Genomic DNA, 25,680 nt, shown 5'->3' with positions numbered 1-25,680 from the left:
AAACCAAATAGCTCACTCTTGTTGCATTTCCCTTGTTCTAGTTACCTACATTGACTCCCCACCACGTCATTCTTAGACTAGGCTACAAACCGGGAAAAGGCGTACTCCAAAAAAAAATGTCACTTATCAAAGCAAAATTAATAAAAAGTATATATACACAACAAGAGAGAGAAAAGTGATAACATTCTTTTGAAGTCTCTGTTGCTGTAAGACATCGCTACCAAACAAACGATGTGAGCCATCCATGTAAAAATGCATTTCATTAACGTGAAATACGCCTTGGAAATAAAACGTTTACTGCTACTTTATTCAAGAAAAAACTCAAACACATTGTCACTTAAAATCAACGAAAAAGTTCAGGGGTCATCGTACACATTTTTGAAATAGAGGTCACTATATGATATCAAAAATTAATCCATTTTAGAATCCAATATGGCCGCCAAACTCAATATGCCCACCGAATACTGTGTTAATTCTATGAGAAAATAAAATATTATCAGTTGCCTTGAAAACAAGACGATGGACCCATAAATTTCTTTTTATTATTTCAAGAAAGAAGCTTTCATATGGCAATTTTTTTTAAGAATTGTGATTTTCATTGAAATTTGAAACCGAGGCGCACTCTACTAGTGACCCTGGACATCTGTCGTTTAGTAAAGGTGCTACTTAGATAACAAACATCTCTTTACTATGAATAAATGTTGATAAACACAGTTTCCATGTTTACTTGAAAAAACAACTTTATAAATTTTATAACGTAGGTGCAAGTGCAACAATGCGTAACTAAATTGTAAGTTACACACACACAGATATATATATATATATATATTTCGAACATGACTGGTGAATACTAATTGATGTTCACGCACAGAAAAAATAAAGTTTTACAATCACAAATTACAATTTTACAAAACACACCAAACACACACATACACATAATGACGCTCTCGTGTATAACAGAAATAGGATCGTGTAGCACGTGGACATATGGTTACGGCAAGCAAATATAACACTTGTCTAATATGAAAATAAGTTGATGAATGCATTTACGAATTCAAAAATGATTCATCAATAACAACATTTAAAATCAAGAATACAAATCGGGAAGTTTAACAAATATCAACATGTAAGCACATGAATAGATAACATTGGCGATTACTAACATGAAATTTACGAATACTAAAATTGATTTTTAATACAAAAAGAATGATTTTAGGAACACAAATTGCATAAAATCACATTCGTATTAGTAAAATTCATGTTTACATTGGTTAATTTACGCATGCAAATTTTTTTTTTTTTAATATTGCAACACATGGCCTGCCATATTCACATATCAGTTAAAATAAGCTTATTAGTAAACAAAAAAAAATTATTTATAAAAATAGGTCGAAGGCAGTCATAAAAGTTCTTATAAAATACAAAGTGCAGTGAAAAACAATAAAATGTCGGTTACGATGAACAAATTAAAAGTTTGGTACACAAAAATACAGAAATAATGAGATAAGCAAACAAACAAAACGTCAACACACTAAAATACATAAATTATGCGATATTTGAGGCGTGCAATCTATTTAGGAAGAAAAATAGTTAAAAAATATGTTGTCTTGACAACCACTGATTGATCATAATCATTTCGTGCCACGGTATTAGTCCAATTGCTACGTCAGCACATGTTGGTCAAACTCGCAATTCAAGATAACTACAATTTTTTTCATATTCCACCTCAGGAAAATTGTCCTTATAACATATCTGATGGGCGTCGGCCATCACTGATCTTGGGACCAGTTATTTTTAACTGTCTGGGGAAGGGGATGGGGTTCAAAAACAGTTACACAAAAAATAGCAATGGGAAAACTCTTTGAAGACCCATTGCTTTAATACATTGTTACAAATAAACAAAACAAAACAAAACAAAACAAAACAAAACAAAACAAAACAAACAAACAAACTATATGACGTGCAGGATTATATTGTATCAACATATGTCGAGTTTTAAACTCAGCCTACGTAGCCTCATTTCAGTAATATCTCCCATACACTGGACGACATGGACGTTAAAGATTATTTCGAACGTCGTCGACGTTTGGTTTTTAAGATTGGTATTTTATCATTTGTTTTATCGATCGGCATTGGTGCTGGCTTATGGTTCATAGAGTTGGAGAGAGGTACATTTTTAATCTATTAGAATGGTTCGGAGCATAAAGTATTTTTTGTTATTATTAATAGACTTGCATGTGTATAGTATTCCATTGCTCTGATTACCCATCAGCACGATTTTTATGTATTACAAAGAGGACCACAATGGAAATCTCACAATTGTGGATCTTTCTGAGATATTCAGTTTCCTTTTCTGCAAAGGTCACACGATGGACAAAGCTTTTGCAAATGTGACGAATCAGCATTTTCATAGGTTGATCGCGATTGGTAAAAATGAGTCTGGATGCTATTGAACGTGGTATCGATTCATCTTTAACCCCTTAGGTAAAGAGATCTTCAGATCCAAACCCAATAGATAGCCTCTAGACTAGTGAAAATAGGATAACAACATATCTTATTATCCGGATTTAATATTCATTGTCAAATTGTAATATTAAAAGAATGGTTCCATATGGTATGCAGTCAATTTGGTCGTTTGATTGGCTCCGCCATGGACACAACTTCAAAACAGAGAATGATGTTTTATTTGCTATGAGTTGATATGAATTTGCTGGTTTAAAAGTGCTTCGGACACCTGATTTTGTTCAAGTATAACTAATTTTAAGAATTTCAGTGCGAAACCCTTTTCCCAATCAGACCTTGTGAAAAGTAAGGTATGAACTTCGTGAGTATAATACTATTATAATAAGGCCTAACAAAAAAATGTGGTTTCGGTTACGCTAAATTTTAGAGTAGGTGGGGTAGGTAGATTTATTTTTTAATATTTTTTTTTCATATGTGCGTGTCTAGTTCAGGTAGTTATATTTTCCATTGTTTTCCATATGGACTCTGTGTTATTGGTTTCTTCTCATCAGATGTACAGCCATTGTAGATTGGATTTGAAGTTGATTTCAGTTTCCACATCCACTATTAGTCGCGAGACTTCACAATTTTCTCAATTATATTATTTTTTTCTCGAATACGTAAAAAAAATTTAGGGTCGGCATGAAAAACTAGGTGGGGGTCAGGTAACAGGAACCAAACTATTTTTAAAGGCCTATAAGCAGGGGCTGGCACTGAGAATGCATACGTACTCTACTAAGCTGAATCAATGGGACACGCCCGGGGACACGGCGTATACTCAGTATATTCCGTTATTAGGGTAGCTTTTAGAACATTTGATTACTTCATATAACATTGTGACATTATAATATCTCTCACACCATGCTCATGACAGGAGTGAAGTTAGCGAGTACTGGAGCACAAACCATTGGGGCTTCAGACTCGGATGGTACAATGATGCACGATGTCTCTGCACAGATCATCAGTAATAAGCCAGAGTCAATACTTCAAACTGATACTGCATTCTTCAGTAGTAAACAAATGACGTCATATTCAATGCATTCATCTGATGCTACGATACAACAAACAATGCAAGACACTACCGAACCACTGACAACACCAAGGAAGAGCATCTTTACCGAGACAAGTACTACATCAGTTATTCCACAGAGAAGTAAGTAATGTAGTTATTCCTACAACAAACTTGCCCTCTACCTCTAGCAGCACTGGAGTTGACTATTCTACCGTATCTTTGGGTAAACCACTTACAGCGGAAGGTAAGTTTTGGCTTTCTATTTATTCTGTATTCTGTAACAAATAGTTTTTATACCGTACCGTCGGTGGTTTATACTTGTTTTGCTTCAAGTATGATTGCAGTAACTACTACACAAGGTATAATCTGTTGAAGTTCAAACAAAAGCCATGGTCAGCAGCCAGTGAAAGTTGGTAGAATCTATTAAAGTAGTATGCATACTGTTACTATTAATACAGGGCCCACACTGTGTAAGTGATGTTTTGTGTGTTATCTTTATGGTGTCTATCTCTACATGATAGTAATATAATAATGTTAATTTTCACATAGCGCTTTCCCCTGAATCTGTGCTCAAAGCACTTCACAATCATTACACCTGGCACGGATCTATAGCGGCACAACTGCCCTGTATACCTCATCATCTCCCTAGGGAGCATACAATCCATTGCAGCCTTTTATAAGCGCATAGGATTAAAGCATTCACATTGCAACTTCTGTTCTACTAGGTCCCCAATTATACAGCTGGGTTTGACTGAGGCACAGTCGTGGGTCAAATCTTGCCCAAGGACTTTAGCCACTCTGAAACAAACGGCAGCGATATGGGGCTCGAAACTGCAACCTACAGATTCCAAGCCGGCCACTCTAACCATTCGCCCATCATGACTCCAACATGACACCTTGTCATCAGACTCACTCATCGTGACTTTGACTCGCTTTGGTGAAAGCACTGTATTACATGTCATAGAGCCAACCCTGAAAAAAAGCCTCCAAATATTAAGGATTAACCGGACTTGGCTGAACCAGTTCAGTACAGTGTATAAGGGAATATGAAAACCAATGTTGGTTTGGAAAAAGTACATTTATCTAGAACATTTTACATTCTGATACTACTTCTTTTAAGACATCAGTTACTTCTTCTACAAAAAAAAACTTGCCCTCCAGCAGCACTGGGGCTGACGATTCTACTACAACTGTGGATAAACCGTCTACAACGGAAGGTAGATAGGTTAATATTGATACTATTATAAAATATACATAAAATTAAATTAGTCATAGAGTCAATCCTGAAAAGAACCTCAAAATAAGGATAGACTAGTCACGTCTGAACGTACATTTAATAAACCAGTTGCCATGGCAGTTTAGTAAAATATATACTAAATAACGGTATCTCTCCGATTATCGCTTACGGGGTCAGCGTGTAAAATTCAGACAAAATTACTGAACTGGCAGCATTACTTTTCTAACTCACCAGATGTTGTAGAAAGTTGATACGAGCATGGCATTTGTATACCCCTCCTTTTGTTAGCTTTCTGACTATATACACGTCAAATGAAATGCAAAACATCGCGTCTAGTTACAGTACGTAGACAAAATGTAGCTAGAAATTGTGATATTTTATCTTTGTGCAGTTTCCCGACCACCCAGATCGACAGTTGCCCCCAACGTTCACATTCGTTTAACTTTTGTTTGCCGTGTCATATAATACTAGTAATAATTTTATTGAAATCTTGCCCTGTTAGAGAAAAGTCAGAGGGAGCAGAAAAACAGATCTCTAGAAAGGCCAGCCAGATTTATTATGGAAGAATATCACATTTATATTGAGGCAGCTGATTTCAAGAGTTGCACTCTTTGTCGAAAGTAGTCGTAGCGAGATCAAATATTTATTTATTTATTTATTTATTAAACTTTATTTAAGGAAGGTAGCCCAGTTGGCCTTGGCCAATCTTCCCTGGGGGTCCTCTAAATATAAATAGTACAAAGACAAAAGAGACAAATACAAACTGTACAATAAGGACATACAATAAACAGCAAAAGTGTCTAAAATTTTGTCATAAAATATTGGTGACAGCCTCGTGTAAAGGAAGACAACAATGTTCTGTTTCTCACTTCAAGTGGTAATGTATTCCAAGTATTTGCACCAGAAAACATAAAACTTTGCTTAAAAAAATTCAATTCTAATTTTTGCTCAACCTGTTTCTATAATTATGACAGTTGTGAACATATTTAATATATGATGTTGATGTCTTTACTACTCATAAAAGAACACAATTTTCTTTAATATAAAGTTTACAGTTTAGTAGAAAAAAAATTATTTCATCTTCTGTTTCAGTAATAGGGAACTTGCAAACCCGCCATGTTGAATGTTGCATCATGGGAAATGTGATCATAAATGCTCATCAATTAGTATTGTAAACAATACTGTTACATTGTTTATAACCACGAATGACATGATCAATTCATATTTATCTTGACCAGTGTGGGAGGTTTATTTCATCGGTAGCTCCAGATAAGATATTGCGATAACCACAGATAATCCCATAGTCCTTTGCATCTGAGCATGCTCAGTCTGGATTGCAAGTTCCCTATTAGAAACATCCGTTTTATTATATCTCCCAGTTTCTATGTGTAGTATATGGACTCTTACACGAAGTTTTGTCATTGATGCCCTTTATAATGAGTGTTTGTAATAATTTCAATATAAAATATGTTGTATTTGTCTGTATATACGAAGCTTATTTTTTTTATGGTTTATAGGTCCTTTATTGTCATCATCCACTGTTTTCCTACTGTTTCCTTCGAAATGGATTCTCATATAGCTGTAACTAGAGTATTTTCTCTAAAGCTTTCCCCCATCCCAGTTGTCCTACATATTCATATAGTTTAAATCAGATGTAAACCGAGTCACGAGTGTCTTTCGTAACCGTAAAGCCTTTAGATTTTTTTCTACATACATTAATTGTTGGAATGCAAAATTCTGAGCTATAGTTATCACTTAATTGGAAATGAAGTAGTAGTATGCCAAACTATATGGAATTTGAAGCTTGTATACTTAAGATACTGCTTTAATTATTGAAATTGGTAATTTTGTACTCTCTCTAATATACTAGGCCCAAGTGTGAAGTATGAACTTGGCTTGGAACAACGTGATTGGGACGGGGCACGTGATTCTTGTCATAACACCAGTGGTCGTCTGGTGAAGATAGTTGACGCAGAGACAGAACGTGTTGTGATCGATCTGTTCCAGTCAGGATACCCCGGTGTGGGAAAGATTTGGATCGGACTTCGTAATTATCTTGAAGACGAATCCGTGAAGACGAATTACCAATGGCTAGATGGTACGTTTCTTGGAGCAAATGATTATCAAAGATGGGCTCCAAACCAGCCAGATCGTCGAGGGCAGACATGTGCGTTGCTATGGTAAGGAGTAGATAACGTACAGTACTCAAGATCTCAGACCACTTTTTAGTGGTCTGAGTCAAGATACAGTTAAAGGCCAGGGTCTTGATTTCAGATACTCACAGTCTTGGCACCTTATCTGACAGTAGAGCTGTAAGGTTTACATAGGATCATCCATTTGTTCTGCTGGACCAACCTTTTCTCTATGCTATGTCAGACAACTCTTTCACATTGATATTTTATTCCAAATCTGAGCTTGGTTATGTTATTTCGTCTTTCAAAACAAAAATCAAACCAGAGGAAGTCAATTTATATATTAAAATGATCGACCCCTAAAATAGGGGACCAAGAAAAGTCATGTTCACCGATCCTGGATCGTGCAACCGGTACGTCTCTAAAAAGAACGTAAAAGGTTGGCCGTAAAGTTGACTTAGAAGAGTCCCATTGTACACGAGATGGGGCACACCTTGCCATAACATTGCTTGAGCAATGGTTGAAGAGATGTAAAACTCCGATTTTTGTTTACTTTCAGGATGTTCGCCTTAGTGTATCCCCCCCCCCATTGTACAGCATAGGCGATGGTGGGAGGTTGGCGTAGCTTCGATACCCCCCCCCCCCCGTGTAAAGCACAGGCGATGATGGGGCGTGGTGTAGCCCCCCCCCCCCCCAATGTAGAGCACAGGCGATTGTGGGCGTTTAGTGTGAGAAAATGACTCCAATTAAAGAACAACATTGAAATTCAAATGCGAAAATTATGACTTGGTTTGCGAACTGAAGTGAAGCAAAGCTAGACACGCAGCGAAATGAAAAAGAGTAAAAAGTCTGAGTTTGTTGTTGGATTAGCTGAGCACTATTGCAAAGTTGATAAACTCTGGCTGATAAGAGAGTGATAGCGGTAGGAAATAGGTAAAGACAGTCAAAGGAAACGATATTTATGATGGTAACATTTTAAACTTTTATTAAACTATTTTAGAAAAAATGACCAAATAATATTATAAATCCCGAAAATCTTGAAAAAAAATTATGTATTTCCACTGGATCATATGAATAGACTGGACGATTCGTTGTTGTTTCCGCTTGTTGTTATAGAAACGATGACAAATCTTCCAGTCTAGTTCCTAGTGATACATTTGATCATAGAAGTGGACGGGAATGTTTACGATTTGATGCACCCAATACAACTTATATTACAAGGTAATGTGATCGCACATACAACCTACACATTTAATTGTGTATTTAGCTTTACACCGGTCCAGCGAGTAAACCAAGTGCCAAGTCATTATTTCACACCAATGAAAATCAACATCCGTGTATAGCTAGCTCGGAGTCCAATTTATCAATTGCCATATATTTCTTCAGAGGCTGCGCTATGCAGGGTATGTAGACAGTGTTTCTCAAGCATAAGAAATACAGCCACGATAAAACCAACCTCACTGTGTTCACATGTAATATTTCTCAGATAAGTTGTAATGTTTATTGTTTTTCCTTCAACAATATTAATATTTGTTAATATTTCCTTTAATGTTTATTGGTATCGTTGAACCAAAGGGACCAATGGTCCTTCGAATGGGACAACAGCTATTGTTCTCATCTGAATTCATATGTTTGTGAATACAATATTTAAGGTAGGTTTACTAATTTGCAAAATACACAGATTTCTTGATGTCGACACTCAAGTTAGTTGATGTCTAATCCATAGGGATAAGTCAATGCTACTAATACATGTACACACGTTACAGCACGTTTCAAGTTATCGTCCACCTGCTCTGTTTGATACATGTACACACATACAGTACGTTTCAAGTTATCGTCCACTTGCTCTGTTTGATACATGTACACACATACAGCACGTTTCAAGTTATCGTCCACTTGCTCTGTTTGTACACACATACAGCACGTGTCAAGTTATCGTCCACTTGCTCTGTTTGATACATGTACACACATACAGTACGTTTCAAGTTATCGTCCACTTGCTCTGTTTGATACATGTACACATACAGCACGTTTCAAGTTATCGCCCACCTGCTCTGTTTGATACAACTACGCAGAAAACAAATTGAATGCATAATCTACATTAACGCAGTTTCTTGCTACATTATTACATAAACCATTTAGATTAACTATAGCTTTGTATTGTGTAAATATAGCATGAATACGGTTTTGCTGTATATACTTTTGCTTCACTGCGTATATAGCTAGCGCAGTCACAAACTGATTGTTCATGTTGTGATTACGTGCTGTTGTTCTGTAAATATCGTCAAAGGTATTCGAAACCAGTGTTTGGTCAGATTAATTCGGAAATCCGAAAATCTACCAAGCAATAGGCCATGGGCCATCTTCCCTCATATTTCTCGGAATATATACGTACAATACAGTATCAAATGTTAACAAACATAATTTTCTCGTATTGTGGGGCATATTGAATAACATATTTAGGGAGGGGAGTTCTTACGATATTTTCACATACACGTATTATTAAAGTTTGGTTCGTACGGTTCGTGTTCTTAATTCAAGGTAGTAAATGCTGTCTCGTTACGGGTAGTGGCCGTGAGTTTTGCCAAAAGTTCGACTAAAGTAGATTTCTGTACTTTTTACCAAACACAAACCATGTTGAATTCGTTCGAACATAACATGTAGGGTTTATACCCAAGTTGTTCAGAACAACTTGCGTCTACGTCATTGGTTTTGAGTCAAAACGTTGCAAATCGCCATTACACTCTTACTTAAGTTCACAGATATAATTACATATTATACACTATTTTTTACATTACAGAAAATACTCTCGACCTAAAAACTACTGGGGATATATCAAATTTCAGTTATTTGTTGCAATATTGTGTCTGAATTACCTTAATTTCGCTAACTACAGAATGCTGAAGATGAAAAGATGAAAACAATGCTATCTTTCGGAATAAGATGAGTCACTCAGAGAAAATGGCGAATTATCGATAACCATGTGGTAATATAAACATGGGATATTTACACTTTGATATTCTGATATGAGTACATAAAACAGCGAATATCTAGATGTAATGCTACAGAGAATTCGAAGTACAGTGTAATGTATGCATAGGTGTGTATACCATAGAATAGTCGAAATACAATGTAATGTATACATTTGTCTATATGCCATAGAGTAGTCGAATAAAATGATTTATAAATCGCCAGTGTATCTATTAAAATTGCTCAGAGGCGCTGTACAATACTAAAAAAATACATTGTAATGTATACATTTGTGTGTGTGTGTGTGTGTGTGTGTGTGTGTGTGTGTGTGTGTGTGTGTGTGTGTGTGTGTTATAGAGTAGTTGAAAAATATATAATCGTCGGCATAATTCGGTGAACTCAGAGAAGAGGAACTGTCTCCCTATGTACTTGTATAAACATTGATAAGAACTTCGCATATACCAAGTACTAAATGTTTTACTTTCATATTTAAGGAAGAGTGTACATATAATTCACATGGAGTGTGTATTATAAGTACTGACATGGTACGATACATCCCAATTCAAGTTACCGTTCACAGGCTCTGTTTGATACAACCACGTAGAAAATATTATAAGAAACTGCAAATTCTACACTAGTCTACAAGATTGCAGTTTATTGCTACATTTTGTCTGGCATAATGTAAACAATTTACAGACTGCAAATAGACACAGATACGCGGGCGGTACTATTTTGACGTCTGCATTTGATGTCTCCATGGTGACACTTTAGTTCATTTCATTTTTAGACAAAATGTTGCAAGAAACTGTATTCATGCAATCTTGCTATCTTGAAGTGTAGCATGTGCACTTTCTTATTGGTTTCTGCATGGTTGTATCAAACACAGCCAATGAACCGTAAATTGAAATGGGCCGTTGAACATTTTGACGAATTACAGTTAAGTCCAGGAATCATTTCACGGTAGCAAAGTGGCAAATCCACTGATTTTGATGTAAGACGTTTCTAAAGTACCCCGCCCCCTCTTTGACGGTTCTGACAGTGATCCTTTCATCTTCGATTCACGCAATTGGTGATTTCTAAATGGATCCTCTCCAAACTTCATGCATTTATGTATGACTGGGTTCATTTGGAGGGGGGGGGGGAATGCATTTTTCAGATCGGGGGGGGGGGGACCAAAATATTTTCTCCTCAGACCCCCCCCCCCACACACACACACGTAAATTCTGCTCGTTCCCTTATCCTACCACTTTTCATAACCTTTTTCAGGAGTTGCCAAATGTACTTTTTTCGCCGATTTCCGGCCAAAAAATTGATTGTTTGGTTCCGGTAACTCAATCCAACCTAGTTTTTCACTACCGACCCTAAACTTTTCTTTAGGTAATTCGAAAACACTATTTTTTGAATAATCGAATTTTTTTGCAAAGCCGCGCGAGAAATAGTGAGATTTGATGACATTATCGTGTTGTGATAAAAAGAAAATGGCAGAATACAGTGTAGCACACAATATAGTCTGCATACTAACGTAAAGTGCAAACACACCAATGAGAAATCTCTGTTGACCTCTATGTACATTGTAACAAACTTAAACAGACCAAAAAAGTAAAATTAAAATTAAAATTAATAAAAAATTCCCTACCTACCCACCCTGTTTTGAAAATGGGCATTTATAGGAACAACACAATTTGCCTTTTGCCTGCGGAACAGTCGTTTTCTCTACAGCATACTGCCCTCTACGATCATGTTCCAAAACATTTTGACCATATATTGTAGTTTATATCTGTTTTAGTGTATATCTACACATACATACACACACAGCCCAACACATAAACAGTCGTTTTCTCTACAGCATACTGCCCTCTACGACCATGTTCCAAAAACATTTTGACCATATATTGTAGCGTTTATATCTGTTTCAGTGTATATCTACACATACATACACACACAGCCCAACACATAAACACACGAATCTACTGATTTGAAGCCTAAATCGACCCATTTCTTCAAATATCAAGACCTCTCCATCCCGTCTAGCACAATGCGAAACGATAAACCAAAAGCTGTTCATGCAAATGAGTAAATTTCCAACCATAATGATGTTCTGATCTGACAAATGTACGGTGTTTGGACATTTGTAATTGCCCCCCCCCCCCCCAAATAAACAAAAACTTATGATTGGACAGAATTCTGTGATTTATTTAATGTTATTTGAATTTGAAATTTCATCACAGGCCCTCATTAACAAGAAACGGCTATCAGAGTCAAAGTCGGCACCGTAAAAAGGCTAGTAATCTAGTCAACGTAAAATTCATTTCATGATGAATGGTAAAAAGATTAGATAATTTTGTCATCGTTTTTTTTAGAGATGTTGACGTCACTTTCGATTCCTCTTCATAAGTTTTAGGCACTGATGGGAAACGAGGGCGGCGCGCGAGGTCAGCATAATACAAAGGTGTCTTTACAAACTTTTACCCGTGGGTGAGGTAGGGCTGAATCATGTGATGTGAATGCGTTCTATTGTATATGAGCTCTATCTCTATGAATAGCACACACACATGAATGACCGTGGATAGCCTAGCACGTACATTTTACACAATAACACAATACAGGATGGATTACACAGAAAACCAAGGAGGCAAAGTGCAAACGGATGTACATGTTTTACTTTCATTTTTAAATTTTGTGTGTACATACATACACGGTTAGAGAAGGTTTTGTGTCCATAAAACAACTATGTATGGTGGTGATTTTGACATGGAATGTGACCGAGTAAGTACAGAATGCCACTTTTAAGATAAGTTCATAATGGGGTACTTTTGACATCTATATTTTCGTTCAAACTTTTGGAGAAATTATAGGATTGTAATGTATAGTACAAGATAGTTGATAGTTTAATATTATTTTATCTGGCTTTTTCGTTTTGTGGTTGTATGTTTTTTGTATTTTTTATGGGACATCTTGGTGGCCCGAATTAAAGAAATAACAAGCCATTGAGAATGACATAGTCCCCGCTATGATTGGGTTTTAAGGAATTAGCACTACTCTGATCACGCAACAACACTTGTGAACCTAAATCAAACAGACTTAGATATGTTGTGTCTGCTTGTCGGACATGGAACATGCCTACAACAATAAAGGATTGGTCGGGTATGGGGGATCATATCAATATGAAAATGGATATGCAAATGTATGTCATAGAACACTGTCCTAATACCAACTTTGAATGAGATCTGTTCAAGCATGTCTGAGTTATGGCTTTGGACATGGAAAATTCACAAACAAATTGGCTGCCAGGCAGCCATATTGGATCGTATCACAATGAAAATGGATATGCACATGTATGTCATAGAACACTGTCCTAATACCAACTTTGAATGAGATCTGTTCAAGCATGTCTGAGTTATGGCTTTGGACATGGAAAATTTGCAAACAAAATGGCTGCCAGGCAGCCATATTGGATCGTATCACAATGAAAATGGATATGCACATGTATGTCATAGAACACTGTCCTAATACCAACTTTGAATGAGATCTGTTCAAGCATGTCTGAGTTATGGCTTTGGACATGGAAAATTTGCAAACAAAATGGCTGCCAGGCAGCCATATTGGATCGTATCACAATGAAAATGGATATGCACATGTATGTCATAGAACACTGTCCTAATACCAACTTTGAATGAGATCTGTTCAAGCATGTCTAAGTTATGGCTTTGGACATGAAAATTCACAAACAAAATGGCTGCCAGGCGGCCATATTGGATCGTATCATGACAACAATGAATGTGCGCATATATGCCATAGAACACTGTCCTAATACCAACTCTGAATGAGATCTGTGTGAGCATGTCTGAGTTATGGCTTTAGACAGGGAAAATTCGCAAACAAAATGGCTGCTAGGCGGCCATATTGGATCGTATCATAAAACAAATTGACGTGCATATGTATGCCATAGCATGTTGCCCCTGTACCAAGTTTGAAAAAAATCGGTACAGGCATCTCCAAGAAACGGCTGCGGACGGACGGACGGACGGACGGACGGACGCACGGACGCACGGACGGACAGACGGAACCCAATCCATAAGTCCCCGTTCCGGACTTCGTCCGCGGGGACTAATAATAATAATAATATATCATAATACTAACGAATGGCGAGGCGTTATCGTCGTAACCACAGACTTCTTGAATGACCAATATAAATATAAATGTACTATCGAAAGAACGAGTGCAATAGCGTTCAGGTTCAAGTAAAAGTCAAATTTATGAATACTGTAAACATGTAATATTGCGCTATTTATTTATGTTATGTTATTTATGTTGACTTATTCAATATCTTAGCAAGAGCCACAAACAGAAGATGTAAACACTGCGACTAGATTTCGACATAAGGAGCGGGAAATTGCTTGGACTAACTTCACAAAACAAAGTATTTTCGTGAAGATTGCCTTGGTTTGGTTCGGATATTACACAGCTAAAGATCCACATGGGGAAACTGATGAGACAGAACCACTGTTACCAAAGCGTAGGTCAACTCACTATTTTGCTACTTTGGTAAGGCCAACTTTGGCCCCTGTACAAAAAAAGTTTTTGGTTATGGAGTGATCATTTAATAAAGTCTGGGTTTGCCAGCAAATTTTACTTCGTTCACTGCAAAGTCATCTGAACCTCTGACAGCTATTTCAAAAACAGTGTGACTCCCCCCACCCATAGTAAAAGACAAAATACTGAAGCGTTCTTGGACTCCCCCTCGTAAAAAAGTATTTCGACGTCCATGATAAAACTTGATATAAATTATCATAGAAATTGCATGCTCATGGTGAATCCCCTGTACAAGCGTATCACCACTCTCAGCGATGCATGAAGACCACAATGCAATTTTTGTTGTATTTGTCTATGTTATCCTTTGGTGTGGTCCTGTTGGTAGGCATATATTCTTTTACTTTTTGAATGTTTATCCACTTGCCTACCGATCCTTGTTGTTAGCGTTGCAATATAAACCATAATTTCACTGTTGCTATGGGCATGGTCTTGTTATTAGGCATTTAGGTTTTCTCATGTTCTGAATGTTTATCCACTTCCCTATCCATCACCGCTGTTATCTTTGTCATATATACACCACGCCCATAGCACCAGTCAAATGATGCTATGGGCGTGGTCTTGTTGTTGCTATGTATATTTACATAAATGTTTTGAATGTTTATCCACTTGCCCACTCATCCCTACTGTTATCTTTGCCACATACACCATCATTTAGCTGTTCCTATGGACGTGGTCTTGTTGCTATGTGTATTTACATAAAGTTTTTGAATGTTTATCCACTTGCCTACCCGTCCCTATTGTTATCTTTGCCACGCACCCACACACCATCATTTAGCTGTTACTATGGACGTGGTCTCCTTGCTATGTGTATTTTCACAATTCTTTTGAATATTTATCCACTTGCAATTGCCTACCCATTCCTATTGTCATCTTTGCCATATATGCCATTATTTAGCTATTACTGTGGGTGTGGTCTTGTCGCCGGGAACTTAAAATGATAAATAACTCTTACTTACTTTTACATATAATATTAAACGCTATTTCTCTTTTGAATCTTTTTTACTAGCGACAACATCAAAGAGAAGAATGGTACCGAGTGTTGTGTGGCTGGTGATATCATTTGCCTTGCTGTTCTGGGCTTTACTTTACATTATCTGTCAATACCTTGACAAACCACGCTATTGGATGTATATGTTGTCGTATTTATGTTATCTTACGCCACTAGCTATTGCGACCATTTACCGAATTTTATCTTTCTTCATAAAAGATCTGAGAATAATATCTACAGATAATGTAGAGATTCAACTGCAGCGTTTGTTCAAAGAGAGGAAGTTTCCCTTTCTCCATCGAGTGACATTCTTTTATTTTGCAATTTTGGTATTCGTTATAGTAGCAATCATCTCTCGACACATTAGTTGTGAACCCGAAAATGCAAAGTTTGACGCCCTCACAGTCGTAAGCTTCTTCGGTGAGATATGCGGGATGTGTAACTATATGTTGCTGACAGTACTGGTATATCTCCTGCGAATGGCAGTGGAGTTGGATATGGCGCAAACTTTACTGCATCTGGAGAAAAATATTGGCGATATAGATTCTTGTCGGAAGAAAATAATGACATCTTTTCGACAGAGCATAATGATACAAACATTCGTCCATGAATGGGTATTGGTACAGGTTATAGTAACAGTATTGATATTCTTCTTTCGAATTGTGCGCATATATAACTACCCCCAGTCTCTTCATAATGGCAGTGCATCATTCATTATGAATAGTGTAATAGTTATTGAAGTGTCACTCTTCTTATCCTTTGCCATTCTGTCAGTGGGTGGCTTCTCAATCTCCGGGCTTTGGCATGAGTTCATACACGACTTTGAAGAGGTTCGAGAAAACACAAACGAACAGTCGTGGGAGTTGCTGGCCAAGACTATAAAGAGACTTTCGCCACACCAAGAAATTATCAGTGTCCCGTTGGTACTGTCGGTGCTTAGTATTGTCTTTGCTATGACGTTCAAGGACCAGGACGCTGAATACGTGCAGGAATGGGGTTTTTGTAATTCTGAAAACTTCACAAACTGTTTTTGTTACCCTGATACATGATATAGGCAACGTTACTTGGTCCGAATAACATTTCACAGATCCAAGTCAACTTTACCCACCTTCATATTATATGCACAGGGGCACGTATTATTGCTTAGAATAGATTGCCGCCCTGGATTGCCGTTTTCTTAGGAAAATATCGTACGAATCCTGCTGCTACAAATGTATCAATCTCTATACTAGTAGAAATATTATACTGTTTTCTCCTTACAGGTAAGAATATATAGTCAGTCGTTATATTTAGTCTGTAGACCTGGAAAACTACATTCTATGAAATATTACACGCCCCTATGATTACATGTGCCAGCTGTGTTTACACTGAACCAGTGTTTAGCAGCTGTTAGACAGTTTTTCACAGTTTAAGAAAAGTCATGATATTCAACAACAAAATCGTAATTTGGATAATATAGATGATAATCTAAGTTTGTAAATTCTATATTTCACAACCGTTACGGAAATTTTCACCAAGAACACTATTTCACTAATTATGGTAATTACAATCATACCATCATGTGCGTTTGTATTTGTTTCATTATTTATGTTGTCTAAATTGGTTTTCAATTTTTGACAATTAGTTAAAGTTGTTGTAGAAACGTTATTATAACAGTTTGTTTTGAGATGTATCGGAGAAGCACTGAGAATATCTTATACCCAATATAACCTGGACTGTCGACAGTCGTTCGTGCCTTTTTTTGCTACGTTTCATCTAAAACAAAGCGAGGCGACGACTTTGTTTTAGATGAAACGTAGCAAAAAAGGCACGAACGACTGTCAGTTTAAATAAAACCCTCAGTTCAGGATTAACCAATAAAAAAAACACTCCTGAAACACTGTGCGAAGAAAGTTCCAAATAAACGTTTCCAGATTCCGCCAATTAAGCTTATAGCATGATACAGAAGACATAGAAATCTTGATGAAAGAAATGTTCTTTTCGTGAACAAGCATCGTCGTCGCCGCCGCCGCCTGCAGTCCAGACACTTGCTTATTCTTGCCAGAGAAGGTGCTGTTCCGCAAACTATCTGGCGGGCATGTCACACGTGTCAGGCGGGCGAAATTTGTTGTTGTTGAAATGTTATCGGAGCTGAAAATTTGGGTCAATCGCATAATGAGACACAGAAAAAAATGGGATCACCATTATGGAATTGTCACCTGTACAGACAGTTATTTTTTTTCTTACTATGATCTGGACAGTAAAGATTTAAAAAGACAGACAGACAGACAGACAGACGTAAACACACACACACACACACACACACACACACTAGTGTGCACACACACATGTAACGCGACGCGGGCGTCAACGCAACGCAAAACACCACACCATGCATAGCACAACACAACACAGCATACAATCGTATTGGGTATATTACCCCTCAGCTTGCTCCTAAACGGCACAGCTTAGTTCTTGATTATACACAGTTAGGGGACATCCCCTTACCGCAACAACAGTTGGCGATTTGTCACTCAACATGGATCACCACTCACTACCTTACGTATGGAAAGGTTATTTGATAATCTTAGTTTATTTTGTATCATTGACAAGTACTCAGGGTAAGTAAAGACCCCACTGTGTAACTTCTACACGTAACAGTCGAATTTCTACACGTTCTCTAGTTTGGAAATGCAATATAAGTTTTAGCAGCAGTTTCCGAGGCGCAGTCGCGCAATCGATAGAGTCCAAAGACCGCTCATAGTGTTATCGTCACTGTACCGCTCCCCCGAGTTCCTTAGTTATTTATCATTTATGTAAGGACAATTTTAACCAGATTGTTGCATGTGTATGTATATTTATAGTCTCGAACATTACCGTCCATAATTAACTGGTAAAATAACTCGATTACGTTTGTAAAAGATTTCATACCACGGATATTACCAGTACACATATCGGATTTGGACGGGGGCGGTCTTTTTGTTGGGTGCTTTTCTTTTACGCCTTCTGAGAAAAATGTACGTGGGTTCCAGGTACTGTATTGTATGGAGTATTTACATTGCGTTGTACAAATAAACTCAATACGTACGTATGTATGTATACAGTATACATCGACATGGTAACATTTGAACCCGGATTTCAACGAAATGTCTGTAAATTATTAAAACGTGTTATTTGTACACTCATTGATGTGTTAGACAGTGTAAATACTGGGTCATTAGTTTACTGTAACTTATCATATATTTTATAGAGCTACCCTATTTTTAAACATGACGTCGAAGTTGTTGGCGTAATCTATACCTCAAATCAAAACGAGATATGTTCACGCATGTTTAGGACCATGCAAGACTGGGTGTCCTTGAAAACAGACAATTCAAAAAATAAATAAATAAATTCAAAAATAAATAAAATAAAAATGAAAATAAAAATAATGTAAAACAGGTCGAACAATATCGAAAGGATAAACCATGGTGGTCCACTGGATTGCTTCTAGCGCTGAACTGAAATATACGCTCTGGCAGAGAACACCAACAAGTTAAGTTGCCAGGTTCAGTTCTCTGCCAGGAGAGTTCATTTCATTTCAAGATCTAGGCTTTGTGATCGATATAGGCTATTCCAATCAAAGTGTGCTCACCTCAGACACATTGACATGCTGAGTTTGTAAATCGTCAAAAACGTTGGTTACAGTTTACTTACTACTACAAATGTACTAGGTTTGACGTATTGTCAATCAACATATTTTTTACGAAGTGCTCATTCCATATGATCCAGGTACCTGTAAATGCCTTGATAAATAAAAAAAGGAAGTGAACAATAGTTAAAAAAGAGTGACAATCTGAGAGCTAGTGTAGTAGTAGTGCATAACTTAATTTATGAATAGATTGTGATATCAAGTTGTTGTTATTGTTGTACTTGTTTTTTTGATCAGAGGAAACTAATTTGCATATATTTGATATTAAAACTCTCTTCACAGTGGAAATACACAATTTATTTTATTATGTACCAAGTGCAGTTTCTGTTTCAATGTTGGATTTTAAGTTTTCAGACTGTGAATCACATTCCTACTTCTAAATAATCACTTTCAGTTCCATATGGACATATTCATTACAGTGAAAATCATGAAACCTGAATCAAATGTCAAATATCTGAGAGAATTTGCTTAAAATTTTATTGTCTGGCATGACATGAATTGATGTACAATTGTTACATTTTAGTCAATTGACTCTTTTTTTTGAAATTTTGAAATAGGGCCGTGGGGTCAAATGTTATCAAATGTAAATATGTTAAAGAGGTCTTTTTAGAATCCAATATGGCCGCCGCATATTTGTTTTTCTATGGGAAAATATTGATGGTGTCCTTAAAAACAAGATGGTGGACTCCAAATTTCTTTTATTATTTCAAAAAGAAGAGAAGCAAGCTCACTTTTATGTGGGGAAAGTGTGGAGAGAGTGTGTGAGTTAAATTATGTCAACGTTAAAATCAACAATAGTTTTAGTTTGATAACTTAATTAGTAAAGTGAAAGCTTGGTTTATGCTTTTGTACATCAGGAGTTAACAAAAAACAAAACAAAATTCAACCATGAATAAGAAAAATAGTGTATTTTAACAACTTTTAAACAGATTTCAAATTAATTCTCATAAATTTTTCAACCAACACCTACCCCTCCTTGGTTTTAACAGGTGGTTGGAATCAAATATGTCTTCTTTGAAAAGAAACGAATAATTTTTTTCCTGGTAGAATGTATAATTTATGCAAAATGTATGATTTTCGATTTACATGTAATTGATCCAAATGTTCAAAATGAAATTGTTCTAACTTTGGATTTTACCATGGGGAAAAAACCAAGAGTGTATAAATAGCACGGATTGTTAAAAAGGCAAGCAATGTAAGACTTCCTGTTTTCAATTTGGAGTTGTACATGTACAGGTACTTCAGTTGAAGCATCGGATACAGTTTGACATGCTTCTTTTGGAAATGAATACGTGCGATTGGCATTCTGTTTGGTGATGTGATAGCACATGTATAATTTTGTTTACATGTGTATTTCTGTTATTCTCAGCTCTCATCAATCACTTTGGAATTCTTAACCTTTTTTAAAAAAAAAAAAATGGAGGTAGAAAGGAGATGAAGGTTGCATTATGTTCAATATGTTCGTTTTTTTTGTGACAACCTGTTTTTTTTGTGACAACCTGTTGCTGATTCAGAAGTATCCGCCTGACTCTACTAGTCATTTGGAGTGTATCCAGACTCTAAAAAGTATGATAATGAATTGAAAACTACACCAACATGTAGCATGTACTCGTACACTTAGAGGCGAGATCAATAGTTCAATGTATAAAAACTAAATTCTTATACTTAGGCCTCTGAACCCCCCCCCCCCCCAACTAAATTGACCAAATTGGAAATTGCTTCAAATCACACAATCAATTTCAAATCAGTGCTATGAATACAAAGTCAGATGTAGTGAGTAAAGAGTTGTTCTTTTCTTGACACTTTACTTTATTTCAATGTCATGCATTTATAGCAAAAATTCTTCCATTTTTCAATTTGACTTTTAAAAAAAAATAATATTTGCATTCGGGGGTACAAAATATCCATTAAAAGTAAAATCGATTTTGTAGGATGAGAAGTAAAATGGCTAAAAAAAACCCCTGACCCCCAAAGTAGAAGAATTTAGTTTTTAATCCTATGTTATTGAACTATTGATCTTGCCCCGTACCTTCTTCTTTCGTAAATTTTAACTGATTGACTAAGTGACTGGACAACCCATAATTTTAAAGATATTACAATGAGAAGCAATATAGTGAATTAGTAAATGTATTTATATGTCACCTGTCACCAATCTCGCATTCTGATTGGTCGAGAGCCCTGCAGATACACAGGCGTATTTTTCACCAACAGCCGTATTTTTGCTTGTTGTATCACATGATCACTGCACGTCCCCTTGTAAACAAATCTAGCCAACAACTAGAGATCGAGCTATAACCAGCATTTCCAATGCCAAATTTGTTGTCAACCGAACAAAATATCACCGTTGTATACATTGTAACAAGTCTTTGAACTGTACTTTTCATGTCACAGGGAAAAAGCCAAAAATTCCACATACAACGGCAAAGTCCAATGACGGCGAACGCACAGTCGTCACGCGATCGTAAACATGAATTCCTAAATTTATGAAGGATATGAAAATTACCACCACAGAGGGTGCAGTTTTTGCTTAACTAGAACAATAAAGCATATCACAAACATTTAAGTACATTTAATGGAATACAGTACGCAAAACAAAGACGCACTCATTTTTCAGCTGATGGTTATAAGTTTGAATATATCGCTGAGTGATATGCAAATAGTAAACATTACGTCATACTACTGAGCAAACGCACACTCTGATTGGATGACATGTAAACAACCGCATTGCAGTTATCAGAGAGGTGCATGATACTACGCCCAACTATATAACACGGAAGTGGTTTTATTTTAAAATGAAACAGCATTTTTAGACATTCAAAAATGAATTCATAGTCGCAGGTGACGTATAAGTATGTTATTTGCCAAATACTGTTCCATATCTTGCTGCTTGAGGTAATTTTTCTGGTATAACGGCTCGCCTCCGGCTCTCCGTTATACCAGAAAAATTACCTCTCGCAGCAAGATATGGAACAGTATTTAGCAAATAACATATACATAGTTCACAATGGACAATATTATTTCACAATGATAAAACCATAGACATTGTGAAATATCGGATACACGTAATTGCACTCATATCATTTATCTAATTTGCTTGAAACATGTATTTTGAAATATTGGCATTGCATTCAATGACAAACACAACAGGAATTTACTCCTTATCTTTGACAAACTTTGTAGATTATTAATAATCAATTGTAGTTGAGGACTGTTTTAGTTTTGGTTTCGTTATTTAGTAATACTTGTTTGCACAAGTCCTGTACATGTAGCAAAAATGTTAACAGGTATATGCCGTACAATTGACTTTTAACTTTTCTGACTTAGTCATGACAGAACAAATGTAAATCATTCATGAATGTTTGATAGTCATGGCTTACTCCAATATTCAACTCCAACCTACCACCTCAGACCGCTAAAAGAATTAGTGGTCTGAGCTACCACAGACCCCTCCCACAGATCCCACCACGGACCCCACCACAGACCCAGCCACAGATCTCACCACAGACCCCACCACAGACCTTGCTACAGATCCCACCCCGGCCCCCACCACAGACCCTGCCACAGACCTGAAATCATGTAAACCTCAAGCCATTCTATATTTTGATTTTTGATGATGTGGAGTCATGATGGTCGAATGGTTAGAGTGGCCCGGCTTAGAATCTACAGGTTGCAGGTTCGAGCCCCATCGCTGCCATTTATTTCTGAGTGGCTAAAGTCCTTGGGCAAGATTTGAACCATGACTGTTCCTCAGTCAACCCAGCTGTATAACTGGGGACCTGGTAGGATATCTGTTGCAAAATGAATGCTTTAGTCATATGCACTTATAAAGGCTGGAATGGATTGTATGCTCCCCAGGGAGTTGAGGAAGTATAAAGGGCTGTTGTGTTGCTATAGATCTGTGCCGGATCATGACCTTTCACCCAAGCCAAATCGTGACCTTTCACTCAAGCCAGTTGTACCTCGTGGCAGAGTAACGCACTCACTAGTACTTGCACACATTCGGTCGACAGCATTTAAGTCTTGACCTAGTACCTGTACCAGCGATGACTCAGGCTTATCATATGTAATTACAAAAAGCAAACCTTCAGTTATGGTAATGAGCTGATAAGGATTGATAAGAAAGTGTGCAAGAATTGCACTTTGCTGGTAAAGGCGATGTTCCCCTCATGCTCCATCGTATAGTCAAATGGATTTCTCCAGCACAACATTCCGTTCTTACCATCAAGTTAATGCTTACCATACCATGCATGAGCCAGGTTCAACAAAAAATATGGAATATATTATATACTCCAGTCATTCTACATCATGACAATGCACGTCTATGTCACGACAACGTGTGCCTATGTCATTGGTTCTGCTGTGTTCAAAATATTAGTCAAAACGTTCAAAATTGCCATTAGTTTCCTAGATTTTTAAAAATATTACTGGCGATGGTATGATTATGTTATAATTCTCCAACATTTTTCTTCATTCAGCCAGAAAATTCTCATGACTTAAAGGTTGTCACTATGAGTCTAGCTAATCGTAGTGACAGGGTCCCTTAATGTCACTCGTATTTTCCTTGGCTGAATGAAGAAAAATAGTGGGGAATAATATCTAAGTGTTGATATTATAGATGTGATCATGTTATTGTGTCCAAGCATGTGACTAATACTTTCAGATCGGAGGTGGAGTTAGTAATAAACATTATTTGCATATCAAGTATTTCTAGAATGGTCAACAAGTTTTGAAATTTGATTTAATTCCCACAATGTACAATCAATATGGCGGTCATGGTGGTGGACGAGAGGAAAGTAACTGTGTACAGATACTAGACTACAACACAATAGACATACAGACTCTAATTGTAAAATGGCTCCAACTAGTGGAATCACAAGGTGTGACATAGATCAACATAAAGACATTGTTGCTAGGTAACTTCTCTCTGGTTACTGTGACCCTTTTGACCCCAACAGTTGCCGTTTTCATTTTTAGTTCCAGAGGGCGATCAATAACAAAGGACTATTATATTGGGTTCTGTCCATTTGTCTTGCATCTGTTTGTGCACTCTTATTTCTGAAACATGCTAGCCTATTTCAATCAAACAGTCTAGAAAATGTGCATGTCACTTGATTTTACGACGTTGAACTTTATGTCAAAATGGCAGCCATATTTGTGAAAAATATACATGCTGTCCCTATCTCCAAAGGTTTTATGCATATAGACACCATTCCAGTGCCTATCCAACATCAATGTTAGTTATTTTTTACTATTTACAGATACACCAGGACCACCTACAAATTTGCGACATATCTGCCCAAATATTGACTGCACTGTTTTCTGGGATCCACCAGAAGGCAGTTCTGATAATGAAGTCATATATTACTCAGCAATATACCAGAGGTAAGAGAAAAAGGTTTCTTATGATTTATGCATGAATTTCATTACTTTTCAGTATTTTTTGTTCTGTACAAAGATGAAATCAAGGTTTTATAGCTGGCCTCTTTATTGTCTGTGTAAGGTATGTCATGATAGGGCGCCCTCACACATTGGACGATCATTTCACTCAGGATAGAGCAGGCTGATAAGGGCAGAAGGACATGATGTATTTACTTTTTTGTAGCCAACCAGTTTGTTGTGATTATGAAAACGTAAACATGTTTTGTCTATTCAGGAAAACGCAAGTGAATTTATTTGTTGACAAAAATTTTTTTTTCCATGTAGATTATGTTGATTTGATAACGATGCATTGAACTTGAAAAGAATGGATATGATTTGTATACGTCAGTATGTCATTGTGTGTCTTGTATGATTACTCCTCTGTCTTCCAACGAGTATTGTTTGTACACAAGTACTTTTTCAACTTCCACTAAACAAATTGTTCCAGTTACCCAACCCCACCTGGTTTTTCACTGCCGACCCTCAACTTTTTTTTAGAGATATTTAAGAAAAAATAATAAAATCCTAAAAATTGTGAAGTCTCGCAAGAAATAGTGGATGCGGAAACTGACAACTTAAAAAGACAATGTAAAACTGTTCTTTCAATCTGTAATGGCTGTACATCTGATGGGAAGAAACCGATAACACAGAGACCATTTGGAAAACAATGGAAAACTTAACTACCTGAACTAGACACTCACATCATGAAAAAAAATTATATGAAAAAATAAAACAAAAATCTACCTATCCCACCTATTCTAAAATTGAGCGCAATTGGAACCACACAATTTGTTTTGTTAGGCCTTATATGTATAGTCTGTTAGACTGATGGAAATTAATAGAAAGTTTCACTCAGCTAAAGTCTGGATGCCAACTTGGTTTCTAACTAAACCATGTCTGGTCAAAGTCCCTCAATCAGCAGAAAAAGTTGTTCATCCAATCAGTGAACCCCAACTATTAGAGTGATGTAAACAGTGTATAAGTAGCATCCTGAGCTGACAAATATACCATATTTGGACATTACATAACTGCCCCAATAAACACTAACTTTATGAGGGACTGCTGTTATTGGTTAGAATTTTGTGATTGATTAACAAAGACATGATAATAATGACTGTTTGGGTGGCTGTGGATGAATTTCAAATTGCATCTCATCCA

At 36.7% G+C, this 25,680-nt stretch overlaps 1 protein-coding gene across 2 annotated transcripts in view; it reads left to right on the top strand.

The window, feature by feature from the left end:
• Positions 1–17,920: 17,920 nt before the first annotated feature.
• Positions 17,921–25,680, top strand: part of LOC144436371 (uncharacterized) — a 22,217-nt gene continuing 14,457 nt past the window's right edge. For both annotated transcript variants that reach the window (XM_078125157.1, XM_078125156.1), the window contains exons 1-2: positions 17,921–18,034; positions 24,363–24,486. In XM_078125157.1, the coding sequence (XP_077981283.1) occupies positions 17,953–18,034; positions 24,363–24,486 (206 nt within the window). In that variant the 5' untranslated portion in view covers positions 17,921–17,952. The remainder of the gene's footprint in view (positions 18,035–24,362; positions 24,487–25,680) is intronic.

Source organism: Glandiceps talaboti, chromosome 6 (genome assembly GCF_964340395.1).
Source record: "Glandiceps talaboti chromosome 6, keGlaTala1.1, whole genome shotgun sequence".
Classification (NCBI taxonomy): Eukaryota; Metazoa; Hemichordata; class Enteropneusta; family Spengelidae; genus Glandiceps; species Glandiceps talaboti.
Note: the sequence above shows the minus strand (reverse complement) of the source record. Positions and strands in the feature narration are given on the sequence as shown.